This window comes from Chionomys nivalis, chromosome 12, assembly GCF_950005125.1.
Source record: "Chionomys nivalis chromosome 12, mChiNiv1.1, whole genome shotgun sequence".
Classification (NCBI taxonomy): domain Eukaryota; kingdom Metazoa; phylum Chordata; class Mammalia; order Rodentia; family Cricetidae; genus Chionomys; species Chionomys nivalis.
The window spans coordinates 48,456,885-48,471,793 of NC_080097.1; the positions used below are offsets into that span (position 1 = coordinate 48,456,885).

General features: G+C 43.7%; 1 protein-coding gene across 3 annotated transcripts in view; it reads right to left on the reverse strand.

The window, feature by feature from the left end:
* Positions 1–14,909, reverse strand: part of Kif13b (kinesin family member 13B) — a 148,323-nt gene that overhangs the window by 73,030 nt on the left and 60,384 nt on the right. For all 3 annotated transcript variants that reach the window (XM_057785908.1, XM_057785907.1, XM_057785909.1), the window contains 4 exons: positions 13,160–13,247; positions 10,523–10,657; positions 8,855–8,967; positions 7,704–7,815 (listed from right to left, as the gene is read on the reverse strand). In XM_057785908.1, coding sequence (XP_057641891.1) covers positions 7,704–7,815; positions 8,855–8,967; positions 10,523–10,657; positions 13,160–13,247 — 448 coding nt within the window. The remainder of the gene's footprint in view (positions 1–7,703; positions 7,816–8,854; positions 8,968–10,522; positions 10,658–13,159; positions 13,248–14,909) is intronic.

The window sequence follows — 14,909 nt, forward strand, 5'->3', positions numbered from 1 at the left end:
AACCCCTAAACAACAACAAATCCTTTCATTTTTTTTTTCAAGATAGAACAGGAAACCCCAACAGACTGCATTCATCTTTTTAAGTAAAAATTCACCCAAAGCTAGCGTGTCCCATTTAATAGGCAATGTGAGCAGACTTCGGTGGCTAGCCAACCTTAGAGGAACTGGGTGTGCATAGTACCAGCTCCTTTGGGGACTTTGGTAGTGCTGTGGATGGAACCTATGACTTCCTGAATACAGGCTACGGCTGTGCCACTGAGCCACACTCCCAGCTCCAAGGAAGCTCACCAACACCTTCCTCCACAGTTCCTCCTGTCCTGTAGGTACAAGTTCCAGGGAACCTTGTAAGGCTCTGAAACCTAAGGGACAATTACGGGCCTCTGAACCAAAAGCTGAGTTGCAGCAGCTTCATTTCTCCCTCTGCCAGCATTCTAGAAACCACTAGCACATGCTCTGCACAACAGCTTCCACAGCTCATTCAAAGATCCCAAGGAAGCTACTCATCCGAATGTCAGGTAGCTGGCTTCCAGGACAGGAGAACTACGCTAATTAGAACATTCAAAATAACAAGTTATGTAAATCGGTAGTAGAGCACTTGCAGAGCGCACATGCTCTAGGTTATCTCTCAGGATAAAAAAGAAAGGTAAAGAAAAACCCTCAAAAAATTTAAAATCAGCCGATCAGCTCCCACTCCACTGGCCATGCAAAGGAAACTGGAGGCCACTGCTCTGCATCTCTGCCTCCCAAGTCCTCACTAGTACAGACCTCTTCCCTTGTGTGTGGTCAGCATTAATAGACTGGCACCTAACTGGCAAAACACCAAAGGTAACAGAAGGGATGGCATGTCACTTTTCATATTAAATTAAAAACAGGTGGTCCTTTCTGTCTAGGGCACTGTCTCTTGCTCTCAGGAGGAGCTGCCATGAGGTAGGCTGGCCCCTATGAAGAGACTCACAGCAGTGAAAAGGGAAGCAGGCCCTTGGGTTCTGCCTATCTGCATGGAAATGAGCAACCCCCTCACCCAGGATCAGGCCTCCAGATGGCTACAGCCTTGCCTCATACTTGGATGACAGCACATAGACCCTAGCCCCAAGCACACACTGAAGACTGCCTGTGGAATCCTGAGATGAAGACTGCTGGTCCTGCTAGCTTGTTGGGGATAAGTTGTTACAGGAGGGTAGACCTACAGGCATTACCATACCATGCAAGGCATGGAAGCATCATAAAAAACTAAACCAGGCCGGCAGTGGTGCACTGGGGAGGCAGAGGCAGGCAGATCTCTGTGAGTTTGAGGTCAGCCTGGTCTACAGAGTGAGTTCCAGGAAGCCACGACTACACAGAAAAAAAAAAAAAAAAAGCTAACCATGATAATGCGCACTTGCAATCCCAGTGCTGGGTAGGTGGAGGAAAAGCAGATCCCTGGGACTTCCTGGTCAGCCTGATCACTAGATGAGACCCAAGCCAGCGAGAGACCCCAACTTGAAATAGGTGAGAACTAGGAAGATTGTTCGTTCAGGAGTTCCGAGTGTTTACTGCTCTCACAGAAAACCTGGGTTCAGTTCCCAGTATCTACAAGGTGGTTCACAACTACCAATAACTCCAGTTTCAGAGGATTCTGATGCCTTCTGCTGGCTCCTACATGTCTGTGATGCATATAAACTCACATGGGCAAACATTATATACATACAATAAAAATATTTTAAATGACTTTAAAGCTGTACAGAGTTGGAGGAACAACACCCAAGAGTCATCTAGCCTCCACATGCACACATGCATGCACATGACCTGCACATACATGAACACATAAAGATTCAATATTCCCTTTCAGAAATGTAATCCCAATGAATGACAGTCTCAAAATCCAGAGAAACGTTCACTACATCACAAGAAGGCTGACTTTGGCCAATATTCATCTTCAGAAAACTCTTAATTCTGAAATATAGCTTTTCTAATTTTAATACATATAAAATTTGTTAGAAATTTTTGTAGTTTTACACAGTTTTTTGCCTTTTTTGAATTCACTTAGTACCCCCACTCTACTAGTGAGAAAACAGGCTTGTTCTAAATGAAAACAGACAAAAACAAACAAGACACAACCATCAACAACCTGCCTAACAATTCAGAACAGCAGACTGAGCAGTACTCTACCCCAGGTGTTTTCCTCCTTCAGTTCCAAACAGACCTCTCCTTCCTCCCGCACAGACATCCACTATAAGCTCTTGGCAACCACAGCAACTTCAGGCCTAAGGGCTGACACTGCTCCAAATTATTCTGTCCTGATATTAGAAACAAAATTAATTCCCAAGGCATCAACAGCTCAATCACAGACAGTATGTATGCTTACTCATCCACTACTGAAAATTTAGTTTTTCAAAGAAAGCAGAGATAATTATGTTGAAGCAAACAAGTTCTCATGTATAGAAAGGCAGGAAATGTAACCAATCTGGACTTCCAGTAGTACAAGCCAGGACTGCTTGACTCTCTTTTCACTCCTAGACGCTGATGTCACATTGTCAATGCTCCAGGTTTGCTGTGGAGTCCCATGCAGATTAATGACATTCGGATGGGACAGAAAGTCTCAAGGGCTGCGGTTCCACCCGCCAGCAATGCCACACACCCACTTAGACTACTGCAGTCTGCCCATGGACACGACAAGCATGGAGGACAAATGGGACTGCAACCATAACCACCAGGAGCAAAAGCAAGCGGCCACTGTGTTTTAGGCTGAGAAAAGGAAACTGGCACCCCAGACTTGATTTACTAAATGACCATGAAGCAGCAAATGCTCATATTGCCTTGAACGAAAAGGAGACTGTAACAAAAGAATGGGCAGGCATCCAAGAAAGAGTTTACAGTTTATTGTTTACTCTTTAATTAAGCAAATCAGACCAGCTTTGTTTCAAATGTGGCAATGCAAATGAAATGGACACTAGAAAGAAATCTCATTTTAGAAGTCAGAATTTTTCTTTTCAAGTTGAAAGAGCACTGAAGCCGTCTAATCAAATTACTTCATTGTTCCGCTAAAAAGCTGAGTCCCAGAAAGGCTGAAATTCTTTTTTTTTTTAAAAAAAAAAGATTTTTATTTATTATGTATATAGGTTTCTTCCTTCATGTATCCTGCAGTACAGAAGAGGACACCAGATCTTATTACAGATGGTTGTGAGCCACCATGTGGTTGCTGGGAATTGAACTCAGGACCTCTGGAAGAGCAGCCAGTGAGTGCTCTATTCCTCTGAGCCATCTCTCCAGCCACCAAGGCTGAAATTCTTATGGAAGGTCAGAGTGCTAGTTCAAAGCAGAGCTGAGATTGTTTGCTCTTCCCCTCTCATGAGCTTTGCCATCTAATGGGAGAGGCAATGCTGTAGGAGAGTTAGATACAGGGTCTGACCACAAAGAGAGGGAAGAACCCAGAAGACACTGCAGATCTCCAGGTGAACCAGCACTGGCGGGCACAAGAGAGAGAACCAGGAGAGATTGAAGTAACTACAGCACAGGCCTTTAACCAAGGCACTCAGGAGGCAGAGGCAGGTGGATCTCTCTGAGTTCAAGGCCAGTCTGGTCTACAGAGTAAGTTCCAAGACAGCCAGAGCTACACAAAGAAACCCAATCTTGAAAAAACAAACAAAGCCCTAAAGTAAGAAAAGTTAAGACAGCCATCTGCACCAACTAGAATCTACCACACCGGGGAGCACAAGACAAAAGCTAGGAGGAAAGGTCAGCTAGAGTGGGCCTTTGAAAGGCACTCATGGAAGAACTTGACCTTGATTCTAGGGGACTGGAGGACAGTTACTGAAGAGACTTAAAGTTCTGGTGAATTCAGAAATTGTAGAGAGTGGGTTGGACAAAAAAGTCCAAGGGAAGCAGTTGTCAGCTAGGTGAGAGGTCTACACGACACCCACCAGGAACTGACATTAAGAATAAAGTGGGGGTTAGCTCTCACAGAGTGTGACCTGGGCACACATTACCAGAGGTGGGGTTAAGAGACCCACACATAGACGGAGATAAACATCAAGTGTGTAAATATTGTGTAAATGGCATTCAAACACAAACCAAACATGCGCATCTTGTCAAAGATAAGCAATTAGATGCGGGGAGATAGCTCAGTCAGTAAAAGCTTTAACACCCAAACATAAGAACCTGAGTGTGACCCCAGCACCTACATAAAAAGCCTGGTAATCGCAGCCAGTGGGGAGTCAGAGATAGGCACATCTCTGGGGTACACTGGGCACTCAGATCCCAGTGACAGAGCCTGGCTCAAAGGTCAAGGAGCATCGCTCCTGAGAATGGCACCCAAGGCTGACCTCCGGCACACCTCTACACACATGCGTTTCCTTAAAAGCTGAGCCATTAGCCGGGCGGTGGTGGCGCACGCCTTTAATCCCAGCACTCGGGAGGCAGAGGCAGGCGGATCTCTGTGAGTTCGAGACCAGCCTGGTCTACAAGAGCTAGTTCCAGGACAGGCTCCAAAACCACAGAGAAACCCTGTCTCGAAAAACCAAAAAAAAAAAAAAAAAAAAAAGCTGAGCCATTTCAAAAGGGTTGCACACAGTGACACACTGCAGATTCCACTTAAGAGATTTTTTTCCTTTAATTTGCATTTTTATTGTTTAATTTTTAATTTTTATTATATTGTTTTCTTTGTGGGCAAGATTGCAAGAACGAAGGACAGATATAGAAGGATAGGGAGATGAGTGAAATTGTGAATTGTGGTGCATGATATGAAATTCACAAAGAATAAATAAAAAGTGCCAGGCGGTGGTGGCGCACGCCTTTAATCCCAGCACTTGGGAGGCAGAGGCAGGTGGATCTCTGGGAGTTCGAGGCCAGCCTGGTCTACAAGAGCTAGTTCTGGGCCAGGCACGCACGAAAGCTACAGAGAAACCCTGTCTCGAAAAACAAAAAACAAAAAACAAACAAACAAACAAAAAAGAATCAATAAAAAGTTTTTTTTTAAAAAAAAAAAAAGTGGGGCTGGTGAGGTGCTGCTCTTCCAGAGGTTCTGAGTTCAATTCCCAGCAACCACATAGTGGTCACAACAGTATATAATGAGATCTGGTGCCCTCTTCTGGCCTGCAGGCATACATACAGGAGGAACAGTGAATACATAAAAAATCTTTTAAAAAGGCAAAATCACTAATTTAAAAAAAAAAAAGTGAGCCATTTTTATAGGCTCGAAGGAAGGCATTCAAGAGAAATCCGGCTGAGGGGTATGCAAATCTCACACCAACACTGAAAGGCGGGGCTTGGGGCGGGCTATGAGTTAGAGGACAAAGCAGCACTTGTATGTAGAGGACTAAGGCCCACTCACAAATGAACTGAGAATCCATGCACTGGTGGGGTGGAAGGCAAACGACTACATCTCTGGGGTAAGGTTTTAAATCCCTGCTTAGGTTCTTGGTGCAAAAGTCAAATATGACATAAAAAGATATTTCAAGTCTCTTTTGTTTTGTTTTGTTTTGTTTTTTGAGACAGGGTTTCTCTGTAGCTTTGGAGCCTGTCCTGGTCCTCACTCTTAGACCAGGCTGCCCTTGAACTCACAGAGATCAACCTGCCTCTGCCTTCCAAGTGCTGGGATTAAAGGCACGTACCACCACTGCTCCGCTGATAATTCAAATCTTTAAGGGAAAAAAAACCAAATTAACAACAGAAACCAAATAAACATGCGTTATTTTTAACCTGAAATGCCACAAAGAAGTTGCAATTACAGACTAAATTTAATTTAAAAAAAAAAAAAAAGTAAAGTGGCTACTTTGGTTCATTCTTCACATATTATGAAAGTTACTTTTGATCAAAAACCACGAAAAAAATCAGTGGGTAGCCTCTTAATGAATCTTTACTAAGAAGCATCACCTCACACAAACCAATCAGAGCAGACATGGCTGCCTGTGCCCCAATTCTCCTTAAACAGGGGCAACAACTACTTTGTAATTAATGGCAGCCAACTGAACCAACAAGAGGAGAACGCCTGCTGTCTTAACTGAAGTCACAGGGGCCATGTAGATTCTCATTTTAAATCAGGCACAAGGAAATGGCCATGCATGACTGGAAACACCTCTGTGGCAGTCTGAGGGAGAAGAAACTTATCAGATTCTCTTTCTGAAACCACGAGCAATGTAGGCTAATTCCTGAAACATTTCCTGGTACTAAAATGTCTATAGTACTCATTCAAAAGCAATTCTTGGGGCGTCAGGAGAGAGAAGAGCTTGTTATGTAGCCAGCTGGCCTAAAACTGGAGGCAATCCTTCTGCCTCAGCCTCCTTAGGGTGAAGATTATAGGTATATCCAGTTTACAAGAGATTTTTAATTATCAAAATTTTTCTTGCCTCCTGCTTAAAATTCCACATTTTATTGTATTTTTGTCAAAGGAAGCCATCTTTTTGATTTTCTAGTACAGCAATGCACCCAATTTTAATCTTAGACTTCTGCTAAACTTACTACAGTTATATAAACAATATTTCAAAGGTGTGCAGAGATGTAGAAAGGATGCTAAGAACCTGAAGGTACCTGGGCAGTGGTGGTGCACACCTTTAATCCCAGCACTTAGGAGGCAGAGGTAGACAGATTTCTGAGATCAAGGCCAGCCTGGTCTACAGAGAGAGTTGCAGGACTACACAGAGAAAACCCTATCTCAGGGGTGGAGGGGAGAAGAGGAGGAGGAGAAGAAGGACCCTGAGTACGTACAGTCAGGAGGAAATAGATCCCTTGGAAAAGGCTGGTCTCTACACAGCGACTCAGTTGGCTGCGGCACCCTTTACTAAGCTCCCTGAGGCCCCTGGTTCACTGTAGTAAGAAACAGTAAGTACAGTACATTCTTACTAATGAGAAAATGAGCCATTACTAAACTAAGCCAGGCACCAAAGTTATTTCCGTCTTTCTTTTGGTTGTTATTGTTGCTTTTAATTGTGTGTGTCTCTGTGTGGATTTAAGCAAGTGAGTTCAGCACCTTTGGGAGCCAGAAGAGGGTGTCTGATCCCCTGGAACTGGAGTTACAGGCAACTGTGAACTGTGCTACACAGATGCTGGGAACTGAACTCAGGTCGTCTAGGAGAACTCGTTCTAAACCTTGTGCCATCGCCCCTGCTTCTCTATTCTCAATGGACCATGGTGAGTATTAGAAAAGCAAAAGCTCTGTCCACACTGACACCTTAGTAAAGCTGTCACCTAGTTTACATGCTTTAACACCCAGCATGACGCCCTCCCCACACCACCTCCAGAAGACCCCAGGGGTCTATTGTGAAATCCCCTCCAAACTTGTAAGTTGAGCCTCCATGCTCACCCCTCACTGGGGGCGAGGGTCTCCATTTCCTCCTATTCCCTCACGGCACTTCATGGAGGCTTTCCTTCCACATTCCTGCCCCTCGTTCATGCTAACAGAGAAACAGCTGTGTGCTCGACTCTATATTCAGCAGAAGCTTTCCAGAGGGAAAGAAACCAAAGGCTTGGAGGGAGAATGAGAGAGAAAATAAAGCTTGGAGCAGGTGCCAGGCAGTGGACTCTGAGTGACAACACTGTTCCCTCAGCACTAGGTCTTTCTTGCCCATTCCAGCTCCAGGGGCCACTGTGTAGCTAACACCCTTTCCCAGGCAGCTACTAGCCTGAACACAGATGGAGGAAAGGTACCTGGAAGAGATGAACCACTCTTTACTCTTCCTTTCTGCTAACCACAGATAGTAGGCTAATGAAGGACGAAGAAGATGACTCACCTTGAGGAGCCACGTGAGAACTGAGTCCCGGTAGGGAACAAACTTATTTTTGTTTTTGCCTGCGCCCTGATCAGCTAGGGCCGAGATAACCAGTCCCAGGGTTGTGAGAGACCTGCATGGAACAAAAACCACAATTATCTAAACCAAAACATATCAAATGTCACATTAGTCGCAAGAATGGACAGCAAGGTGTCCTTGTGCCTGCATGTGAGGAGGGCTGTGGTCAGCACTTTGTTGTCTGAAGACTGAGCTCCTAAAGGCTGCTGTCCATCTGTGCTACTTGTAGCAATAAAAATGCTTAGCATTATTTGTTTTTCATATTTGCAGATAAAATATATGAAGTGTAAAACTTCAGGTAAAGATAATATAAAGAATGGACATCTTCAAGAAGAATCCACAAGGTAAAATATCAATTAAAGCAATAGTGCTAACAAACACATATGCACAAGTCAGTCAGATTCCAGTATTGGAGAAGTGTTCCACAGTCCCCATTTGTTGCCTCGACTCATGGCTGTGGGAACCCTGAGGGGAGGGAAGACTTGATCCCATGAAGAGGTAATGATTCAGCCTGGGAGAGAACCATATGCGTGATATAGTCGGCAGGTGAAACAGTACTTAGTAAAGTCTTGCTTCTGACACTTTGACAAACACAACAGCAGACCTAAAGGGACAGCCCAATGTGGCTGGCACATTCACTTAGAGATGGATGTTCACTGGCTTTCTCTCCATTGCAGGCCAGTGGTTCTCTAGAGGAGAATGACTATGCTGCATGGGTAACAGTAAGTCAAAAAGAAGAGACTGGATTGTCAGAACTGGGGTCATCTCTTAGTGAGTGGATGCCAGGGAGTCTACCAAACATCCCATAATGCACAGCATCCTCCACCCCCAAGGACAAGGAGTCATGTAGTGTCAATAGGGGTATTGTTGAGAAGCCCTGCCTTGACTGAGGGCTGTGCTCCTCGGTCCCATCAACAACTCCACAGATGAGAAAATGAGCCTGGCTCATGGGAAACACTAGGAAAAAATCCAAACTGCTTATTCATCATTGCCTCAACGTTCCAGAATCATCTTACTCCAATACCCACAGATGTTCCCCTATTTTTCGATCAACTCTGTAAAGCAATTCAAGAATGTGATTCTGGGAAGCTTACTTGTTGATGTTGCTGCCCTCCTTCAGCCTGTCGCCCGCAGCTCCAGTTTTTGTGGCTCGTTCGCTGCCAGCTAAATCCACTAAGCTCAGCTTGCCCACTTTCTCTCCAGATGTCTGCAAAGAAAATCGACACATGCTAGCAAACAGCTAATGAATGCCAAAACAGGCTGGCTCCTTCGAACAGCTTATTGTCTCATTTGAACTGCTGCTGTGCACTGCAGAAAAACACCACCTAGCACAAAACCTAGCACAAAACTGACAGAATTTGCTAACCCAGTCGTTAGCAAACAAGGGACTTGATGGACTCAGGAAAAATGCTACAAAATGGGACATTTTGGAGAGATTGGTAAAATTTTCAGGTATGTATACAAAAAATGCTCTTAAGATCAAAAGATTAATGATTTGAAACTGTACTTAAAATTTCACAAATATTAGTCAGTAATCTAGAGACAAAATAGTTACATTCTTGTTTAAAATTGTTCAAAAAGTCAAAAACATTTTCTAAACACTTTCTCCTTGAAGCTTACTGGCTTTAGTTTTCTACCATCAGCTGTGGTCTTAGACAGTGGTGTTTCACTCCACCAGATCACAAACTCGTGACAAGTTTTCTATTTTACCTCATCATCAAAACAGAAATTGTGAGAAAGCAACGTTAGGATCTGCAGATTCGACTATTTTGAAAACTTCCCTTTAAAATCTATATTATCATCTGGCTGGGAATGTAGCGCAGTGGCAGATGTTTATCTAACATGCAGAAGACCCTGGGTTCTGTTCTCAGCACTGCAAAAAATACAATATTTCCATAAAATAAACATAACAAAAGAATATTTTGCTTTCCAAATCAAAAGGACTTTTAAAAAGTCTTCAATATGGTATTTGCTTTGTTTTGCTTTACACTAAAAAGAAACTCAAAAACAAGTAACTTTGTTTCTAACACTGATTTGGATGTGATGGAGGAAAAGTGATTTTTCAGCAAGGAAAAACACTACCAATGTGGAGCACCCAGTCAGGAGATGATTTTGGCTTCCAGTATTCAAAACTGAGGTCCTGAGGGATGGACATCGTAAGTCGGTCTTTACATGAAGGAAGAGAACAGGGAGTGAGTCGGCAGAGATGTTCCCAACATGCAGAAGCCCTGAATCTTCACAGGGTCCCAAATGAATGCTCCAAGGGTACTCTACACAGTCTAATGATCTTATGGCATGCTTCCCCAACACAGACTGCAGCAGACAGCCCACATCAGGGTGTAAACGCACAGCTGCTGTGGAAAGGCCAGGTCACTGCCCTCTCTCTGGAGTGGGGTGGGGTAAGGTCCCAGGCCTCAGGGACTTTCAGACCCTCTTGCTAATGACTGGAAAGCAGAAGCCAAGTGTCTTCCCTGGCTTTTTTCTACCATCAGGCAGGTCATGGAATCTGAGATTTCCCAGGACGTTCTACAACTTCCAGGGTGCTAAGTAAGAGGCAGCTGCACTGACAGAAGCAATTTCTCCACTCCTGACTGCAGCTGTAGTGTCCCTGTGGTTTTAGGAGTGACTCCTAGAGTTACTGGGGTGCTCCAACAGCACTGCAGCATCTCACTCAGCTTCTATTCCAGTCAGGACCTTTGTCCCTAGTCTTGACCAACAGCTACCATCAGAGAGAACAGAAAACCACTTCGGAAGCTACTCACCCCAGACTTCACATCGTACAGAGTGTGTGTTAGGGTGATCTTGAAGACTGCGTGGGACCGGCTGCTTTCCTCATTCATGTTGGTTGCAGCAACTGTCCGAGACTTGTTGCCCTCGGACATCAGAGACTCAATATCCTAAGTGGAAACAGGTTACAGGCATGCATTTGGTTATTTGTGAATAAGTGTGACTCTCCCACACTAGCACAAGCACCTAAGTTCTAAGAGACTACATTTTGTTTTTCAGCGAGAATACAACAGCTCACACTGTTTCTGAGAAACAAGCAAAGTACAGTATTTACTGCAGACGCGGGAGCAAATGGCAGCTTTGACACAGAAAAGCTAGAACTTAAGATTCCCTCAACCCACAGATGGGATCTTACAAGGTAGCCCAGGCTGGCCTCAACGTTGTGATCTTCCTGCCTCTACTTCCACAGCACTGAATCATAGATGTGCCATGTTGGGGACTGTGGTCCCCCAGACCCTGAATTTCTTGTGCCAGAATAAACAGCTTGTCTTTCCTATGCTTATAGCTGCTCTGAGCATGAGCCTGATAGCAGGGGAGTGGTTTCTGGTGGGACTGCGGCCGAAAGATCCCGAGAGCTGGGCGTGGCCAGAGCCCTATATAAGCTGCCCCTGAACACAATAAAGGGGCCATTCCTAGGGAATTCAAGGATGACCCATGTCTCTGTCTCTGTCTCTTTGTATGTTTCAATCTCCAACCCCTTGTCCGGCTTGCGAACTGTCCCTGTGTGGGCTACAGATATAGTACCATAGTACACATAGTACATGCGCTACAGGACTGTAGTGTATGTAGTAGCATGGACACTACAGTGCCATATACAACATTAGAAACAATACTTTGAGTGACATGAGATGCTGATATTCACCTACTCCAGAAATTAAAAACAAAACTAAGTACATTTAGTTGTAAAAAGCAATACAAGGTTTTATACTATTAAAACAAGTTATCTAAAAAGCAAAAAGTAAAAAAGATTTACCCCAGCCAGGTGGTGGTGGTGGCGCATGCCTTTAATCCCAGCACTCGGGAGGCAGAGGCAGGTGGATCTCTGGGAGTTTGAGGTCAGCCTGGTCTACACAGGAGTTCCAGGACATCCAGGGTGACACAGTGAGACCCTGTCTTTTCCTCACTCCCAAGAGTTACAAGCTCTGAAACAGTGACTGGAGTGATCTGACCTTAGCTTCATTAATTACAACACAAATTATCATCTTCTGGGCTGGGAATGGAGCCCAGGAGCGATGGGCTTGCTAGGTGTAACAAGGTCCTGGGTCACAAGCAATAATGAACAAATACATACACATAGCAAAGTCATCGACAAGGATCTGTGAAATGGGGACTGAGGGAGTTGGAGCATGCAAAACTGCTACCCAGCTGCCTCCCACCACCCGCTGCTCTTTCCAGTGAAGGAGCCCTCTCTTCTGCTGAGTCGGCTGTGGCAGAACCAAGAGGCTGCATTTCCCAGATGTCTTTGCAGCCAAGCCTGGCCACATGATTAACTAAAGTGTAACACACACCATCTGGATGATCCTCCTTAATGGAAGCAGGCATGCCATCATAGCTCTGCTGTAAGAGGCATTAGGAGAGGCTGGGCATTACAGCATCCCCCTGTGGAGAAGGGAAGGACCTGAGGTCCCTACCAACAGCTTGGAGTCGTGACACCAGCCTCAGACTACCTATTTCAGACATTTTCCCCCCACAGGAAAGGATAGTTTAAATCACTGCTTATTCTTTAATTCACTCGTATGTATATTAAAAACATCTACCATATGCCAGGTACTTCCTAGACACTAAGGACACATAACAACAGAACATCTAACAATCCATACAGAAACATTACTAAAATCCTGGTATGTTTTTATGATGTATATACCTGAACATAATCTTTTTTTTTTTTTTAAAAACAACAAAGCACAAACATAATTTAATTAAATGTCTATGTAAACAGTTCAGAAACTTTGCTTGTATACAAATAATGGTATTTGCATTATAACTGTCACCTGGTTGATAATGACCTGAACATAATCTTAAAACTGCAAAACATCTATGAAAATTTTCATAAGTCATATGATCATACTTCTGCTGTATAAATTAAAAAGAATGGTACTTAGTAAAAAGATTTCAACACAACAAATACTCTCAAAGTAAAATCATTAGCTGCAAAAATAGCAACACAGGCGAAACACTTTCCAGAACTCTCCCAAGCCCATCCTAGATCCATTAGTTGTGATAACCCAGAGGCCCCATTGTAACTAGGTGACATTTACTGACTAGTTTCTATCTTGTTTTGAAGTTTTTTGTAGAAAGTGAGTTACTAAATGATGGTATTGTAAATTTAATTTTAAAAATATAACACAGGGCTGGAGAGATGGCTCCAGAAAACCTGAATTCGATTCCCAGCAGCCACATAACAGTTCATAAAACTGTTTGTAACTCTAGTTCCAGGGATCTGATGCCCTCTTCTGGCCTCAGAGGCATCAGGCACACACATGGTACACAGGCATACATGCAGGCAAACACTCATACACATAATAAAAATAATAAAAGTTTTAGAAAACAAAGACATGTAATGAGCCAAAATTACAGTAAATTGAAGCAGTTTATATAAAGAATGCTGTTACCTTGTAGCTTGTGACAGCCAGTTTGGAAAGTCCATCCACGTAGGGTCCCAACACACTGTGCTCTCTCACTTTCAAAGTTTGACGGCTTCTGTTCATGGCAGAGATGTGATCCATTAGTGATGCCCTTTTTCAGAAGGACTAGACTGTGTTTCATAGAAATGTACACTTCTTTCAAGACGGAACCCCCAAAAGAGCAGAGGAGCTGACTGGATTCCTCGAGGATTTAAATCTAACTTTAAAACCCTTGCTGGGAAGAAAAACTTGAAAATATGGTAAAATACCACATGGCTCAAAAGGGTAAGCGTGGGAAGTCTAGTTACTACCACGAAGAATGCAGAGTCAAATAAATACCACAATCTCCTTGTCTATCCCAGAATCGGCCCCAAGACAGAAAAACCACAGGCGTAGCTCAGCCGTGAACAGACAAAGAAACAAAGACAATAAACGGCTCTCACAGCAATTTAAAGACACAATACTGAGCTTATCTAAGGCTTGCCTGGTTGTTCTAACAAGAGGGTCTGCACACTTTATCACACTGACACACTAGAGAAAAGGGGGAAGAATGGCTGTTTCAATAAATGCACAAGAGATTCAATAAAACAAGAAGCAAATGTTCATTAGTTTCTAAAACAAATCTCCCAGCAAGCATGCAGCTGTGGCGCTCTCAATACTTTCAGCAAAATACTAGGAACACCTGTCCAGATGTTGGCTAAAGGGCACCAAGTTTCAGTCAGGATGGGAAAAGTCTGAGACCCACAAACAGCATGGTGACTACATACAGTCATTGTGTAATAATCATAATTCAAAATTGCCGGGAATGGGTTTCACACCACAGCAAAAATAAAATGACAATTGAGGTAACAAATTAGTTAAATTGAGGAAGCTGTTCCACGGTGTCTACATATCCCAAAATAGCCCACTATAATCTATAGAGGAAAATATTATTTGTCAATTAAAATTATTTTTAAAAAGAGTAGTTACTAACAGTGAAATCTTAGGAGATATTGTTTTATCTGTATTATGTGTTTGTTTGGCCACCAAAAGATACTACTTTTTCAAAATAAATGAGTTAGAATGTTTAAAATTCTGTGGTAGTTTTTGGTGCCTAAGGTTCAGGCTCCTCAGCTGACGCCCATGCTTCTTGTCAATTGTCTTGTCTGTCCACCCCTGCCAGGGGTCAAACTTTATTTGCATAATAGACTTTGAGCTCTAGAAGAGTAAAAATGTCTTGTATTAATAAGACATTGTTTGGGGGGTCTATAGTTCCTATACAATCCCTGGCATCTAAGAGTCACTCAGAGAATTAACACACTTGGCTAACAAAGTAGAAACAGAACTGCGGTGCCAACGAGGACTTGCGAGGTATCAGCCACAGGGCTTGGGGGGGGGGGGGTGCTGGAGACAGAGTACAGGGAACAGGGGACCTGGAGACAGAATACAGGGGACGGGGGCCCTGGAGACAGAGTACAGGGAATGGGGGGCCTGGAGACAGAGTACAGGTGACAGGGGGCCTGGAGACACAGTACAGTAATGGGGGGTCTGGTACCATCTATACTTCATCCATCATATGGGAAGTGGGCAGAGGTACTGAGGAAGTGGGGGAACCAAGAAATAACTCGGCCATCTAAAAGCCTTACTGTCTTTCAGCTTAGTATTACCTAATGATTCAGAATCTTCTAGCATCCTATGTTCAACTTAATATGTTCTATGAATGCAGATGATGCCACGTTAATATGGTGCTGAGCTCAGC